The sequence below is a fragment of the Fundulus heteroclitus genome, chromosome 8, assembly GCF_011125445.2.
Source record: "Fundulus heteroclitus isolate FHET01 chromosome 8, MU-UCD_Fhet_4.1, whole genome shotgun sequence".
NCBI classification, from domain to species: Eukaryota; Metazoa; Chordata; class Actinopteri; order Cyprinodontiformes; family Fundulidae; genus Fundulus; species Fundulus heteroclitus.
In genome coordinates, this window is record NC_046368.1 from 23999531 (window position 1) to 24016859 (window position 17329).

At 41.4% G+C, this 17329-nt stretch overlaps 1 protein-coding gene across 1 annotated transcript; it reads left to right on the plus strand.

Annotated features, from left to right (window-relative positions):
• Positions 1-411: 411 nt before the first annotated feature.
• On the plus strand, positions 412-16973 carry prkaa1 (protein kinase, AMP-activated, alpha 1 catalytic subunit). The gene is made up of 9 exons (XM_012866205.2): positions 412-508; positions 2833-2974; positions 6407-6500; positions 6624-6768; positions 7834-7921; positions 7999-8223; positions 9048-9540; positions 9643-9769; positions 14202-16973. The coding sequence occupies exons 1-9, from the start codon at positions 412-414 to the stop codon at positions 14483-14485; spliced, it is 1695 nt and encodes a 564-aa protein (XP_012721659.1). The 3' UTR covers positions 14486-16973.
• The last annotated feature ends 356 nt before the right edge of the window (positions 16974-17329 follow it).

Genomic DNA, 17329 nt, shown 5'->3' on the forward strand with positions numbered 1-17329 from the left:
CATCATCTCAATACAAATTCTCCTCTCAAGTCTCTTCTCTACTGTTTGTTTGTTTTTGTTTGTTTGTTTTACCTTTTGTCACATTTCCAGCCATGTCGTATTGCTAACCCCCTAATGCACACGTTTTTTTTTCTATTTGATCTTCATTTTTAGAAACATTTTGTATACTTTCCAAGAATATCGTTAGATTCGAAAATGACACGGAAATTTCGGAGCTCAGTGCGCGCCCGCGAAGGCAACACCGCACACCGCCCACGAGCTTCGACGAATCATGCGCGAGCCGGGGTGGATCTCTTTCCTCCGTGCGTCGGGGGGGAGCGGAGCGAAGCCGCTCGAGAGACGCACACAGAGTTCGGTCCGTGTCTGGCTGACTGCAGCGAGCTCACCCCGCAGAGAGGCCACTGCGGGAAGATGGCGACGGAGAAACAGAAACACGAGGGAAGAGTTAAAATCGGACATTACATTCTCGGCGACACGCTCGGAGTCGGGACGTTCGGGAAGGTTAAAGGTACGCCTCGGCCGGGCTGTCTGTGCGTCCTCGCGCCTGAAAGATGGACGCTTCTAGCTTAGCTACGCTAACGTAGCTAAGCTAGCGGGCTAAACGGTCGCCAAATAGAAAACGGGTCGCATATGTCGTCGCCTTGTTCGTTCAAACTGCTTGGCGAGGGTGAAGCAGCCGTACGGTCCAAGAGCGCTAATAAGACTTGTGGGCATATTTTATTTTATTTTTTTTACACATTAGTATGAGTTAGCGGCAACAGCGCTGCAGGCTAACCCAGTGATCCACAAGTCGCTGTCAGGACTCTGAATTAAATCCCCTCCTCCTCCTTCTCCTGGCTGCTGTTGACTCGTCCCCGGTTTCCTGTTTGCAGACATTAACAGGACGTCGGTGGCACGGCGCAGACTCCGGCCGGCCTCCGTGTTGCGCTCGGACATTAAATAAGTGTTTATGCTCCCAGGTGCGTTTGGAGAGGCGGCGAGTCAACGCCAGTAGTTCAATGAACGCCCAGTGTTGTCAGTCTCAGGGCTCCATCCCTCCCTAGTTGCACCTTCGGCCAGAAACTGAGCTTTATCTGCTCATATTTGGACGGAGCTGGGATCCGCTAGCTGTAGTTTGTGCTTTTTTTTTTTTTTGTTCTTCCCAAATACACATGATAAACCTGAACCCATCACCCCTGTCACAATAAGCAGCTGCTCTCTTTATAGCCAGTTAGTTTCCAGTGACTCATTCTCCCTGTTACCCGTGTTTCTGCAGCTGATGAAAGGAAAAAAAAAAAAAAAAACACAATGCTGGTGCAGTGGAGTTGCTTTTATGCTTTTATGTCTCTATATGTTCGGGGGTTAAAGTTTTGTCTATTTTTATTCATTTACTTTTATTTCCAGTCCCTGTTTTTTTTTTTTTTTTTTTTTTTTTGGAAAGCTTCGGCCTGCTGGTGCTTATTTTAAGTGAGAACACTATAACCGTGTAAAATACAACTTTCTCGGCTCCATGTCATCGTTAATTATTTATATTAGGAGCAAAGTGGACCGCTGTGTATGTGAGAGAGCGCTCCTTGGAAGACAGTGTTTTGCTGTCTGGAATAAAAGAGGACAATTATCTGGAGTTTTAAGTTTAAACGTGAGCGTTTTATATCGGTAATAAGTCCGATTGTGGAATTTTAACCTCCATAATTGGAAACAGCAGCCTGCCTAGTCCCCTTGAGCCACGGATCTGGAACCAGGGAGCGACATCGAACCGGGAACCGGCTGAACGTCAGTGGCAGCTTCTGCGCTCGCCACATACCAACTAATGTTAGCGATGTAGGCTAGGAGAAGTAAATAACCAAATAAATGCTTCGTCTGTTGCTAGATCTGAAATATGTGGATTTGGGATCAAGGTTTGTTGAGGAATGGCGTTCACCGTTTGGTGAGGCACCCATCGCCGTGAGAAGGTTTCACGTGTCGACCCTTAACTCAGGAGGAAGTCTGTCCACGTTCCCAGGTCCAGCACGGCCCATGAATTGGATTTTTGAGTTTTCTTCTGCCCGGTCTTTTCTCTGGGCTGGTGGAGTTTTCTCTAAGTCTGTTTCCTGAGCATCGCCTGACATTTTTAACCTTCTCTGTTGTTCCACCATCCAATCAGCTAACGTGGCCTTATCTTGGTGGAAGGTTGAAAATATAACCTTTGAGTTTCATTTGCCGTCTGTATATTATAATTATCGGAACTTTAATTTGGGGGAGGAAACCCCTCTGGCAGCAGCTAAATGAATCACAGTCTAAATTAAAATAAACAAATATCTGCATAGAATATGACATCAAAGGCATTTTCTATGCTGACGTGTGTATCATACAACACATTAGAGATGCACTATATATTCTCTTTAACTTCAGTACTAATGTTGTTGTTTTTTAGCATATTGGTAGGTGTCCGATTAGTAACCTCTTATTTACAGCTATATTAATATTGATGTCGTTGTTGTTAGTAGTGGTGAATCTGGTTTGAGCCTCAGCTGTACTGTCCAGCTCCAGAAGCCACACGGCGTGTCTTTGCGTAGCCGTTCCGGAGCTGGAAGTCGGGTTAAAAGGACTGTAAACGTTGGACTTTGGTTCCTCGTGCAGACGGTAACTTGTGCCTAAATAAACAATTATCGATCTCAGTTTGGTACATGTAAATAACACCAGGCAGTACAATAGATTTTAAAGTTGCCTTTAACTGTTTTAAGTGGTTTAAACCGATCTTTTATTAAATCTTATGAACTATGCCTCAACTATTGTCTCTTTGTATACATTTGTATTAACTCGGTAACCCACACACGGATGCTCATTTGCTGCATGATCTCCGTTATTCCACAGTGGGCCAACACGAGCTGACCAAGCACCAAGTGGCTGTGAAGATCCTGAACCGGCAGAAGATCCGCAGCTTGGACGTGGTGGGAAAAATCCGCCGGGAGATCCAGAACCTCAAGCTTTTCAGGCACCCTCACATAATTAAACTGTAAGTCCTAGATTACACGGCGCTCACCGCCGCCTAATCCCCCCCGCCGCCACATTAATGCCACCCACTGAACTATTTGCAGACTGTAGAAACGGTGCGTTGCAGAATGCATCCATCAGGCTGATCTCATCTGACCCAGTCCCCTCTTCCATCATGCGTTCTCTGCCTGGGCTTTATTTTCCGCCCGCTTCCTGTCAGTCGCCGCGTTTTAACGAGCAAAGAGGGGCATCGCCGCCGACCTCTTCGTCTCACGTCGAATAAGCGCTAAGTGTGCGTTTAAAAGACCCCGCCGCCTTTTATCCAAGGCTGAGGCAGGAACAGTTTTGCTGGCGCCGTTTGAAATGACTTGTGAAGTTGCTGACAACATTTGTACCTGCTAAAGCGGAAAGATGACAGATAATTTCAATGAGTCAGATTACAGTGACTGTCTGGTCTGGGCCGAGCGGGATGCTGCGTTGCCAAGTATTCAGCACTTTGCTCAAGGGAGCGATCCTCACCGCCGGTGGAAACGTTATTTAGTAACGAACTGTGACATCCAGCGGCGATGGGCACCGATCTAAATATCATGAAGGTACTTCCTGCGTGCTGGGTAATTGTCTCTGGGTCAAAATTAGAGAGGGGGCGGGGGGGAAGCGCAAGGTGTGGCTAATGTCCTGAACACCGGTTCCCTGTCATGCATGCACAAGAATGTAAACTTTGTGTGTGGGACCTGGCAGGGAGAGGGGGAGTGTGCAGAAGTTACTGGGACAAACTGCCTGTTTAGTCTCCTAAGAAATGCAGCAATGCAACACTTTAAGCCCTGGACTGTGATAAATGACTTTAAACCTAGATTTAAATCCCTGCGGTGTCGTGTTGATTAAGCCAGAGCAACAATGTGCACGTTCCTTTTATTTCTTTCTTTTTTTTCATTTTTTTTTATATGTATGTTTGTTTTATTCTTTCAAAGGTTGTGTTCAAATCCCTACTCAAGACGAGATGTCGGTTTAGGATAGCAGGCTAAGTTCAGCATAAGAGTTAGGAGGGTGAAGCTGCCGCGCTGTCGTGGGACGGATGTGGAGAAAAGCTGCGGTGCGATTAGATCCGGAGGTTCGGATGAGCTCAACAATTTATCGTGAACAACCATCATATGTACAAGTAGCTGTGCTGCTGCTGCCTTGTTAGCTTCTGTAACGTATCCGGGATGTCGTGATGTTGAAAAGTCCGCCTGTGTTTTATAGCCGGATTGTGCTGCAATCCAAAAATCAGTCCCGTTGTTTATATTAACAACATCTCTAGGTGTCTGCGGAGGTGGGCCACTGTCATGGGCCTGCCCAAAAATGGCTTCATAGCTGCAGTTTTTTTTAAATGATGATAATCGTCTTGATGCCGACATTTATTATCATTAGACACAACCTCTCACCTTAAGCTGCAACATTTTGGGCACCATGCGTATCAGGCATGGCAACAAAATGCAGCACAAGTCCATCCAACCCACCGAATTTTATTGGTAAGCGGGTTTTTGAATGCATGGCCCCTGGGATACTGTATCCAACCAAATATTGCATGAGTCTGTCCTTTGCAGTTGCAATATTGCACAAATTAAAATTGCGACGACTATTGCAGTTCTGTAGATTGTGCGGCTCTAAACAACATTGTCGTGTGTGTGTGTGTGTGTGGGGGGGGGGTTGACACGGAGGGGAAAATGTCATATTTCTGTGTGGACCTAGTCTATCTGAAAAAGAAACGCGCTCCTTTTGGTTGCTTAATGTTCTTTAAATGTGAATGGGTGTCTTTTAAAGAGGGGAAAAATGTGTCCTGCATCCACTTTGATAGGATTGCACAAGCAAAAACCAGCTACAGCTCGAACCAACTCGCTTTAGCCCACTAAGCTACATGCTTAGGAGGCAAAAACCTTAGTTTCACATCTGGAGGTGAAAAGTATACCAATATACCCTCTGTATGGTTAGAATCAAGCATGTAGGATAGTCTTGTCCTGGATGACGTAGAATCTGCGCCAACATTAAGCCGACCAAGAAAACAACAACTTTCTGATCATGGGTAAAAACAGTTTAGAATAACAAAAAAAATACAATAAAAGGTATCGGCCTAAAGCACTGACCTTCAGCAAGCCTGAATTTTAAACTCCACCCCTAGTTACCTAGTTAGTCCTGTAGCTATACGCTTTTCCTAAGAGTAGGGCTGGACGATACAGAAAAAAAGCACATCGTTAAAATAGAAATCATGTTGATTGATATCGATTCTTATCAAAAATATAAAACGTATTTTTCATGCTGCTGCTTAATGACCCGGTGTTGGATACAAAAACACACAAACACTGAATTCAAACTCAACCCTTTCTTCAACCTACTTTTTACCAAAACTGCAAGTTTTAAAAAAAAAAAAAAAGATAACTCTGAACTCTGTGAAGGGGGCGGAGCATTCCTGGGACTGCGTTTGTGATTGGTTGGGAGGATGTAGCGACTGTAGTGTTAACCTATGATAGGCTAGAATGCAAAAGGATGGAAAACTGTTGTCTTATTGAACTTTTTATTGACCCTCGCACCACACATCTATCACTCGATATATATTGTTATTGAATTATTGTCCAGCCCTACCTAAGAGTGCATTTAATTGAGTTTAATTTAGGCCTAACAAACAGCATCTAATTGAGCATGTCCCAATCCAACCTCGGGTCTGGGCTCACAGTTCCTACCGAGGAATTGTTTTTTTTTTTTTATCTAATTGAGAGCTTAGCTTAGTTCTTCATACCTGTGTTGGGTCTGGTTTTTTGTATTTTATTTTATTTAATTTTTTTTGTGTGCCAGCCGCAGCCAATTTACTAGGTTACTTTATAAGAATCACAGCCCATCGTCTTACCTCAGTTTGAAGTCTGCTGCAGTTTCCTGTATGTATCTTGTGACTTTATCTGTACGTTGATATCCCCCCCGTTGCTCAATTTTGTGACATTCAAAGCGAAACGCTACAATTATGACGCAGTGGCAAACACCTTTTCTTTGTTAAATGTTGTACACACAACTAACTGGAACTAAACAGAAATGTGCTGAAAGACAAATTAGCAGTAAGTCGTATCAAAAAGGGAAAATCCAAAACTCGTTAGTTTTCAGACAAACCTTGTATGAGCTTTTATCTAATCTTTCATGGAACAACAACGATTGATTGATTTGTAAGAAAAGTTGGGCTCAGAATATATTAAACATGATGGATTAGATTTAAAGACGTTGGTCTTACAGGGTCCCTGACTTTTTATTTAATCAAACTGAGCTGTAATCTCATTTTGATGCGTTAACTGATCTGCCAAGTCCTTCGTCCTCGGCACGTTATGAAGAAGAAGAAAAAGAAGCTCTGCCACTTGAGCTGTTTTTGAATCAGTTCTGCTCCTCGGCCGTTAATAACTCATGGCGATTCTAATCTTTTTTGTTATTGTTGTTGCAGGTATCAAGTTATTAGCACCCCTACAGATATCTTCATGGTCATGGAGTACGTCTCAGGCGGAGAGCTCTTCGATTACATCTGCAAAAATGGAAAGGTAACGTGCGATGACACCGAGGACGAGCTCAGTTTTATAGCTTGATGGCAGGCGTTTTGCGCGGCGCTGAATTCACACGATCTGGTCTGTGTGAACTCTAACGGGCGGTTTCTGCTCCGTCAGCTGGAGGAGAAGGAGAGCCGGCGACTGTTCCAGCAGATCATATCGGCGGTGGATTACTGCCACAGGCACATGGTGGTTCACCGAGACCTCAAACCGGAGAACGTGCTGCTCGACGCGCACATGAACGCAAAGATCGCCGATTTCGGTATGTACTGTCCGCTCCACCTGGCAGGCTGGATGATGGGACAGCCAATGAGTTTTCAGGATGCTTTGTAAGCGTTTTTTTTTCTGCCATGGTGTTTTCAGAGCAGGCATTGTTTCGTTTGATGTGTGTTTTAGTATAGGGAGCAATCATGTATGTTCAAATAGACAACTAGGGTAGGTTTTCCACTTCCTGTCTGCCAGAGAATTGGGTAATGTGTCGCCCGGACCTCGGAAGGGAGTAAAAGGCAGAGTAAAAACTGTGAGGAAGCCGTCCTGTAACTTTAGAACATCAAGGTGAAATTCTCGTCATGGCGAAATGACCGCAAGAATGTAAAGTTAAATACTGATGTACTGATTGACCTTATTAATCCCAGTAGAGAAATTACAGCTCCTGCTTCATTTTCACTCAAGCTTTACTTTGTTGATGCGTTTTTTTTTTTTTCTTTTTTATATTTATGACTCAGATTTAAAGCAAGATATTTGTTTTCTTTTTAGGCAATCTGAGCTTGAGTCGTTATAACTACAGAGAGATCAGATAAACGCTGGGGACTTTATTACCTTGGTTTAATTGTTTGGCCTTTTACTCGCGTCGCACCGTGGTTTAAGAATAAGTGACACAAGAAGGTGAGGATGAAGAGTTGCCCATTAGGATTTTTATTGATTTCTTTTTTTTTTCTGAGACATGATTGTCTTGTAAATCCTTAAGTCAATTTTTTACTGTTTCAATATTGCACTATAAATGTAAACATTTATTACCTTAACATTTTCGCATTATGTCACAACATAACCACAAAATGTATCTTCCCATAAACTTCTAAGCAGGTTTCCCTGTTAACGCCCACAGCATGATGGTACCAGCGCTGTGGGGAGACACGCTTGTTGCACTTTTAGTTTTTTTATTTATAAAAAAAGAGAGGGAGGGATAGAAGACCGTATATAATTTGTTCCTCCCCCTCACAAAATTCCCCGCTTTTTGCATTTAATTTCATGATCAGTTGAAGTCTGTGGTTCTAATACGGACTCTGCCTTTCAACGCAGCAGCAATAATAATTTAATACTCGTCCAGGTCTGTCAAACATGATGTCAGACGGAGAGTTCCTGAGAACAAGTTGTGGTTCTCCAAACTATGCTGCCCCCGAGGTCATCTCTGGAAGGTAAGGAGCTTCGTTTGGAAAATTAGCCCAGGGAATCAAACTCTTCATTTAATCTGTTTTAAATTTGTTTTCCCCAGGTTATACGCCGGTCCAGAGGTGGATATATGGAGCAGCGGCGTCATTCTGTATGCGTTGTTGTGCGGGACGCTCCCCTTCGACGACGATCACGTGCCAACCCTCTTCAAGAAGATCTGCGACGGGATCTTTTTCACCCCGCAGTATCTGAACCCCTCAGTAGTAAGCCTCCTTAAACACATGCTGCAAGTGGACCCGATGAAGAGGGCGACCATTAAAGAGATCCGGTAAGGCCAACGTGCGCCGTTAATGTAATGGGTATCTTTGTTCTGGCGTAGGGCTAAAAAATTAATCGCATTTTAAATATAATCGCGATTTAAAAAAAATGCAATTTTCAAATCGCAGTTTGCAATTTTTGCCTATGTAACAATTAGTAAATTAGACATTAGTCCATTAGGTGTTGGTAAAATGTTTAAAGTGGGTTTGCCTCCACATGAAAGGGAAGACAGTTGCAGCAGTGAGATAATCTAATTTTATTACTTGTTTTAGAGTTTATATAATCATACATAGCATTAAGTACAGGTCAATCAGTTTAATACATAGACTTGCTTGTTGGTTGCACTTTATGTTCAACAAGGACAGATGTCCAAATCAACTAAAAGCTGTTCTCTTAAATAATATTCTGATTAATAGAAACATTAAAAGTTCTTGTTTTAAATAGTCCTTATTTACAAACGTCTTTATTTAGACGCCATTTTTGTTGCTTGTGGTTAACGCAGAGAAAAGTCAAAATTGCAATTTTGGTTGAAATATATTGTAGGCAGAAGGCAATCATTACTGCTCTGAGTTTAGACGCTGCAGGTCTTTTAGCAACTAATCTGCACAGCGAGGAAACAAAATGATTTGTTGTTTGTATATGTTTAAAAAGACACGATAAATTAAACTGGGAAAAAAAATCGCAATATTAAGAAAAAAAATCGCAATTAGATTATTTTGCAAAATCGTTCAGCCCTATTCTGGCGTACATTATAGAACAAAGCTTGTGTAGCATGCTCCACTCCTGAGCTGTTGTTTTGTTTTTTTGTTTTTTTCACCTCCACACGTTCCACAGAGAGGACGAGTGGTTCAAACAGGATCTGCCCAAGTACTTGTTTCCCGAGGACCCGTCCTACAGCAACAACATGATCGACGACGAGGCCTTGAAGGAGGTGTGCGAAAAGTTTGAGTGCACAGAGGAGGAGGTGCTCTCCTGCATCTACAGCCGCAACCACCAGGACCCGCTAGCCGTGGCCTACCACCTCATCATCGACAATCGCCGCATCATGAGCGAGGCGAAGGACTTCTACCTGGCCTCCAGCCCCCCCGACAATTTCCTGGACGACGTGGCGGGAATCATCAAGCCCCACCCCGAGCGTTTGCCCGTCTTCGTGGCGGAGCCTCCACCGAGGTCCCGCCACACGCTGGATGAACTGAACCCCCAGAAGTCCAAGCACCAGGGCGTGAGGAGAGCCAAGTGGCACCTGGGGATCCGCAGTCAGAGCAGACCCAACGATATCATGACTGAAGTGTGCCGTGCAATGAAACAGCTGGATTATGAGTGGAAGGTGAGGGGGGGAGGGGGTCAGTTTCTAATGTTAACAGTTGTTAAACCTGATTGTGCCTTAATGTGCTGCAAATTTACATTTTTATATGTATGATTCTTGCAGGTTGTTAATCCGTATTATTTGCGTGTGAGGAGGAAGAATCCGATCACTGCAATGCAAACCAAGATGAGCCTTCAACTCTACCAGGTGGACAGCAGAACCTACCTCCTTGACTTCCGTAGCATAGATGGTGAGTTTTTTTTCCCCACTTTGTTTTGTGTGTTTGCTTCAGACCTCAATTCTTCATCATTCTGTTCAGGTGACAAAGTAGTAGAAGAAGTAACACGCGTGACTGGAATGTGAAGCAGAACAGTCCTGTTGAGTCGGTTTGCCAGTCGGAAAAATGTTGCTATGCATGGTTGCATTTTATAAATTTGCCTGTTCTTGTTAGGAAGACTAGCAAAACTTTAAAGCAGATTGTAAACACAAGGGTGCAGTTATTGGATATGCTTTTTTTTTTTTTATTGCAGGCACCAATGCTTGCTACAAACCTCACAGTGGGGATTGTTAAGTCGTCGCTGCTTGGGGCTTGTCATTGTATTATTCCTGTATGAATTTTATGTTGTCTGAAGTTACTGCCGTCTATGAAATGTTGACAAAAATCACACGTAAGTGGCAAAAAAACACTCTAAAGACTTGAGACTTGACTTGGACTCTTCAGTTTCAGACAGAGTCTGATAAAGAGTGATTAGGTGTCTAAGTAAGCCACTGAGCACCACGCTGACAGGGATCGATGTTTTCTCCTGCGAACGTGTGCTTTTCATTCGTTAGCCAGGAACATTTGCAGACGGTGCAATAATAATAATGGTTCATAACAATCAGGCAGCGGTGAGCACAGCTAACCAAAAATTAGGAAGCTAATGCAAGCTGCTAACCGATAACCACCAGCTCGGTGTCTTCAGACAAAAGGTGCTGCACACACACCACGTGACGAACGTGCGCATCGCTGCATGTTTTAGCAGATAACTTTTAAAGGCACTGGAGGCATTAAGAAGAATGTTCTAGCCCTTCGTGCCCAGGCAGCCGTGGTTTGAGTGTGTGGGTTTGGAAGCCAGCGTTGCCAGTTCTTGTGAAAGAAACAAGCAACCCGCTCTATTACCTCTACCTTTTAAACTGTTTAAATGAACTAGCCCAAAGTCAATGATGATAAGTGTATGTGGCAACACTGCCGGAAGCCTGGAGCACCGTGTTAGCATTTCTGGAGGTCCCTTTTCCCCTCTGTCAGCAGACTCTTTAACACATGTGCAGTAAATCATGACTTATTGTCGTAACATCAATAATATATATATATATATATATATATATATATATATATATATATATATATATATATATATATATATATATATATATATATATATATATATATATATATAAATAAATAAATAAATAAATAAATAAATAAATAAATAAATAAAAAAATAAAATATCTTTGGAGTAAAAAGCATAAATAAAATTTGGTTTCATCCTTGCTGTGTTGAAACAGGTTGGTTAAATGGTGAAATGTCCCTCGAGGATTGCCATAGGGCAGCCAGGCAGTAAGCACCCGGTGTTTTGTACGGATGTGTTGAAACAAAACTGAGTCCCATTGAGCCATACAGGGACCCAAAAGCCCATCTCCGAGCCGTGGCTGCTACTGCTTAGAGAAGTCTGTGTAATGAGAATGACGACAGTGATGTAAAAGGCAGATGAGTATCCTGTTGTGAATTTCATCATACTTACGGTTAGCAAATCCCAATAAAATGAAGACTAATCAAACCATTTCAAAACTTGGCGTGAACGATAATGCGCTGAGCAAAAAGTTAGCCCTGCAATGATGTGTTCGTATTAGCGCGACTGTGCCCACCACTGCAATATGGGTCTTTTTTGCCAAAGCTACAAAATAATGAACACATGGATGTTTGTCAAACTGAAGTTGGTAAAAAAAATTTTTTAAGTTAGTTTAAAAAAGCATGCCTTCAAAATTGTATTATCTCACTGTAAAACTAACATCAGTACTCCAGTCAACTTGTTCTGCTCTTTAAAACTTAAATTTTCGCTCTCTGCATCGGCCCTCGGTCTTTATTTTGTAATTTATATCATACGTTGGAACATTTTCATTATTTTAGACTAGTCAATCAAGGTTTTAAATGACGATTTAGTGCATGGTTTTCTAATAATTCTCCAGGTCAATGAAGAACAGAAAAAAAAGGCTTACATAGCACACAAGTTGACATTTTAACTAAATCATTAAAAACACATTCTTTGAAATTAAAAGCAGTTTTTGTTCAGTTTATTCAACTAGATGCCATACACATCATGAGAGGAGGCTTATTTCAGTCCTTAGATACTTGGAAAAACATATATTTGTAAGTGAACATCTGCAAAAAGTTAACCTCCATTTTGAGAAAATGAAGACAGCTTTGTATTTTTGACCTTTACCAGCCATGTCGAGTGTTTCCTTACTCATTAACCTTTTAAGACCTGGTAGACTTTTTATGGAAAACGTTTTTTCCTAAGGTCTGGGAGGAAGTTGTGCTTTAAATGTTTATTTTTATTGAGATGATTGGCACTAAGCTGTTACATCTGGTCTTAATGAAATAATAGAACAGGGGATAATAGAACATAATTAAAGGTTGTGAAAGGAAAGGGCATATTTAGCATCGACCTCAATGCCTTGGCTAAAACCTGAGCAGACCTGGACGACGGAGGTGCGTCGTGTCCGTCTGACTCCTGTCCTGCGCGGTGCTGCCTCAGTATAGACTCATCAATGATTGACTCAAACTTGAGGCTTTTGGTTGTCTGTCTATGGACTTTGCAATGCCTTCAAAGGAAGATGTCAGACAGGAGCGGGCAGCTGATGCGACACAGGCATGCTGTATAAAGGGTGTGTGGCTGAAATTTGACTTTAGCTCAAAGAATGTGCTACTAGCCGTGTTTTAGCCGTAGACCCCAAACACTTCAGGTCGTGGAAGATTAACACTGAATCCAGAAAAGGCGCTAATTGGTCTTATTTAGATTTTTTTTAAATGCCACTTTTAGTGAGATGTAAGGCCTTTGATTGCTGTTAAATTGTTAAAAACCACTTAGAATGATAAAAGCTGACCCGTCACCAATGACGGAGGAATTACACTCTTGCTCTAAGAAATTTGTTATCTTGCTGTAAGCAGAGTAGAAGCATAATTGTTTTTGGTTTGTAGTATGTTGGTATATTTGCAGTCCAACCACACAAAGCTGCCCTAAGTATACTAATCCTAACCCTAAGTCTTTTATTTTAGGACAACTATATACCAAGTGTATATATTTTTATTACTGAATAGGCAAAAGACGATTTAAGATGTATGTGCATCAAAACTAAGTTTATTTGTCAGCCTGGTTCAGCCTGCATTATAGTCTTGTTCGAAAAGCAAAATGTTTTTGTTTTTTTTGCTGCTGAGCTGTTTCCAAACTTCATGTGGGCATATTAGGTCAACAATGTTTACGAGATAGAACCGAGTGAGAACTGATCAGGCTTCTAGGAGGAATGTCCTATTTCCCAGTAAACTATTTGAGCCACTTCCTGAATTAAGTGCCAGGGGATAGAGGGAGGGGATTGCTTGTGGTAGGGAGTGCCCTATGAGAATTCAACCAAAGAATCCCCCGTTTTTTTGGCAAATGCATATTTTACAAGACTCTTCAGTCGGTTCTAATCAGTTTTTTCCTGTTTAGGTTTTGAAGAGTCAATAGATTGCATGTTTTGTGCTCGTCTAGTATTCATGGTGCTTTTAATGCCTGAGAAGTGGGTGTTTGTTGGTCTCTGTTCTCTGAATCCCTTTTCAGTGTAAACTAATCCAGTCCAGGTTTGAGCCATCTTAAGTATTTTGGATTGTGAACTAGAGATGATCAAATTCAGTCCAGTCTCAGTTTAGTTCAGTCAAGGTTTTTCTCACACTGATTAAAGATAATATCTTCCCAACTGATGTTCCTGTCGTCTGCCACACAGACAAATATTAGCGGTTGGGGCTTCATCTGGGCTCATTGCCATCCAACCCAAGGAGAAGTCTTCATTACTCGACTCTGTCAGTAGAAAATAGAAACCAAATCATTGCTTCCTTCCTTACTTGAAAGTAAGAGTTCTAAACCTGAATATGGCAGGAAGTCAACTAGGGATGCACAATATTGGCTTTTTGACCAATATGCCGATAGTTTACAACTTTTTTTCCAGTTTCTTCTGTAGCGGATTTAAAACACTATATTATTCTGCATACCATTTGTCAAATAGGCCTCCTGGCAAATTCAGAAGATGTAATAATTAAACTGGCACGGTGTATAACATGAAATTTATTACCCTAACCCTGAGACTGTCACAACACTCAAACGATGCGATTTAGGCAATATTCACAAAACCAAGCACCTAATCTCTTTTCACAACAGTAAACCAGTCGTCTTCATAGTTTATCTAAAGCTCTTGGTAACAGCCTAGAGCCATGGCACCAGACAGAGCTGACAGCCACTTTCTCATCTCACTTTGATGAGAATTATTGTGTTTTATTGTCGCAAGAGCTCATTGGTGGAGATATTGTTGTACCCTTGGTAGTTATTGCTGTGAATCTCTCAGGAAAATGACTGGGTTCTCCTCTTTTTGTCCGTCTTGTGCCGTTTAGATGATATGCTGGAGACTAAATCCGGAACCGCGACCCCTCTCCGTTCCGGGTCCGTGGGCAACTACCGCACCACGGTAAAGGGCGACGGGGAGGGAGCCGACGTCTCCGCCTCCTGCAGCACTGTGCAGCCCAGCAAGACCGCCGAAGGCTCCTTGGGCTCGTCTCTGACGTCGTCCATCGACTCGTCGGGAGGCGGGGACAGCGCGCCCACCCCGCGGCCGGGGAGCCACACCATCGAGTTCTTTGAGATGTGCGCGAACCTTATTAAACTACTTGCACGATAGCTCGCAGAAACAATCATCGCTAGCCTTTTTTCTCTCTTGAGTGTCTTTATAGCAATAAACATGCGACCGATTCATGGCTCACTTCATCCAGGCTGAGGATGAAGTGGTCGTTCCATGGCACTGATGCAGGTTGGCGTCACCCTAAGCTGTGGGGGAAAGTATACCGAGCTGACTGGGTCTGTAGGAGGCGAAGAAAGAGGAACCACGTGCCACTTAACTAGCTAGGACAGAACAACATTTTTCAGATCAATCCAAAAACCAGATGCCCACATCCCAAATACGACTATATGCGGAAGTGATTACACTGAACGGTCTGTACTGTAGCCTGTGAGGCCCATTTTTCAGTGCAGAGAACAAAATCTCGTTTTTTTTTTTTTTTTTCCTGCGGAGGAGGGAGCCACGGGTCGTGGTTAAGAACTGAGTGGCAGTCATAGGAGGCAGGAGGCACTTTTGCACAACTTTCTTTAATTTTCTGCTGCTTGTATTGTTATTTTTTTTTTTTTTGTTATTTTATTTTTTTTCCCGTAGGGATCAGATGCAGACGTTACGGGGGCGCTGCGCTAATTCACGCCCATCACATTCAGTTAGAGCCCCGAAAAGTGCTGAGACCTCTTGTCGCTCTGCAGTGTGTCAGGGACAAAAAAAAAAGGATGCTTTATCAGATTTATGTTGGGGGTGGGGGTTTACCCGTTTCTGTCAAAGACCGGGAGTTTGTCCTCATTGTAAAAAAAAAAAAAAAGAGAGAAAAAGGAAAAAAAAAAGTCTGAATCTGTTTGTCCCCTGCATTTTTATACTTGAAGGGGCAAACATATTTATCAATGCATTAAAGCAGAGGAAGTTTTGGTTGTAATAGAATTTGATTTATAATTTTTTTCCCTTGCATTTAAGTTCTCTTGCTGGATATTATATGCACATATATTCCTTCTTTTTTTTTTGTTTTGTTGTTATTTTTAGGTCTTTGTCAGTTTTGTTGCCCTCAATCACAATTATTCTGATACTTGATTGTCTTTGTAGATAACTGGCCTGCTTTTCCCATTTTTTAAGAGGTGTTTTGCCACGACCCTCAAAATCTAGAAATATATCCTTTTTAAGTGTCGCGTACTAGGCGGACGAATCGATTTAGACTTTTCCGTTGTATTTTTCTCTGTTGGGGATAAAGTGTAGACGATGAGTGTGATTACCGAGTGAAACGCCTTTGGCCTACATTCATTTCACTAATGCCAATCAGTCACGTATACAGACCTCAAGGCCTAATTTTAAACAGATAGTAGCAGTTATATCCGATGTGTAGAAAGTTTGTTTGTCGGTGAATACATATGAAAATATTTTCTGTTTTTTTTTTTGTTTTTTCTCAGATTATTTTTTTTTTTTTCTTAATCGCTCTCACATTCCCTTTGAAATTTGACATTTTATTCCAGACTTTGCTTGAAGCTATTTTGTACTGTAAATCGTGAAGCATTGAACGTTTTCAGTAAGATGGTAAACGCGCGACAGATGAAGTGCGTCTGGACGTTAAACTTGCAGACCCAAAGTCCCAGATATGCCTTTCATTAGACGACATTTCATTCCATTTCCTGTTCACGGTCTTAAGGTTGTTGTTGTTTTTCTTTTCTTTCTTTTTTTTTTAAAGGGGTAATTGTTTGGCTACCTTATCCTTATCAGTACTGTTTAGCAGATTTTATGCTAGAAATTTGATCTAAGTGCCTGTCAGAAATATTGGCACCTTTTGCAATTTTAAAAGATAGACTTAAACAGCTTACATTGATTACGTTATATCAACAGTACACATTTAAAACTGGTTTTGGAGAGCATTCTTACAGAAACAACAAAAAAAATGTGACACTTAGTTTGATCTGTTATTTTATTTTTTTTGTCATTAAAAATTGTCCCTACCTGTAGCTTAAGAATATTGGTGTTTAGCTTTACACAGCGTTAAAAAAAAGTTTTTCGGTAATATGTGCGAGCGAGCCATTCAGACTTCAGATCCCGATTAAAATTGCAAAGCGTGACAATAATCGTGATCAGGTTCTGTCGTGCTTAACGGAAGGTTTTCATCCAAAAACATTCAGTTATTTGACCTTGATGTCTCTGTTTTTAACCACAGTTGATTTAAAAAAAAGAAAGAAAGAAATGACAAAAAAACAAGGGTAAAGACACACACTTTATGGTGTTGTAGACATGTTGTAAAATATTACTTATTTTTAAAGGATTTCTTGCAAGTCTAGATTACCAAAACTTGTCATGCCTTACATGATGGGTTTTGCAGGAAAAATGAATGTGTGCAAAAACATTTACTCATTGAGAGATTATGGAAAGTGTCCTAGAAGACTGTTCAATTCCATGTCTGGTTGAACCTCTTCAAAAAATATTGCTCTATTTTTGTTTTGTGTGAAGGGGTAGTCCACCAGATTGAGCATTGTAAATCTGAATGGAAAGTGTTGAATCGTTTGTATACACAACTGGCTAATAAAACTGCTAATAAATTGCATACTGTTTTTTTTTTCTTTGCCATTCAGAATAAAGATTGATGAAAAGTATGTTTAATACTGGCATATAGGTTTTTTTTCTTCAAAAGATGCCTTTAATCGGACTGTTAGAAATGCATATTCTAACTTACTGAATATGAGTGTATATATCCTTTTAGTCAAATTAAATAAATTCACTTATTTTGAGAGTAATTTTATGGCAGCAATTATTTTGGATGTTTCTGTATGTTGGGATAGAGGTCCTTAAATTAATTTATAAATGGCTTTAAAAAGTCTTACATTTGAGTTGCCGAGACTTGCACAAACCCTGTTATAGCTGTCCAGGGTTATGTAAAGAATTATGATTTATTTAAAAACT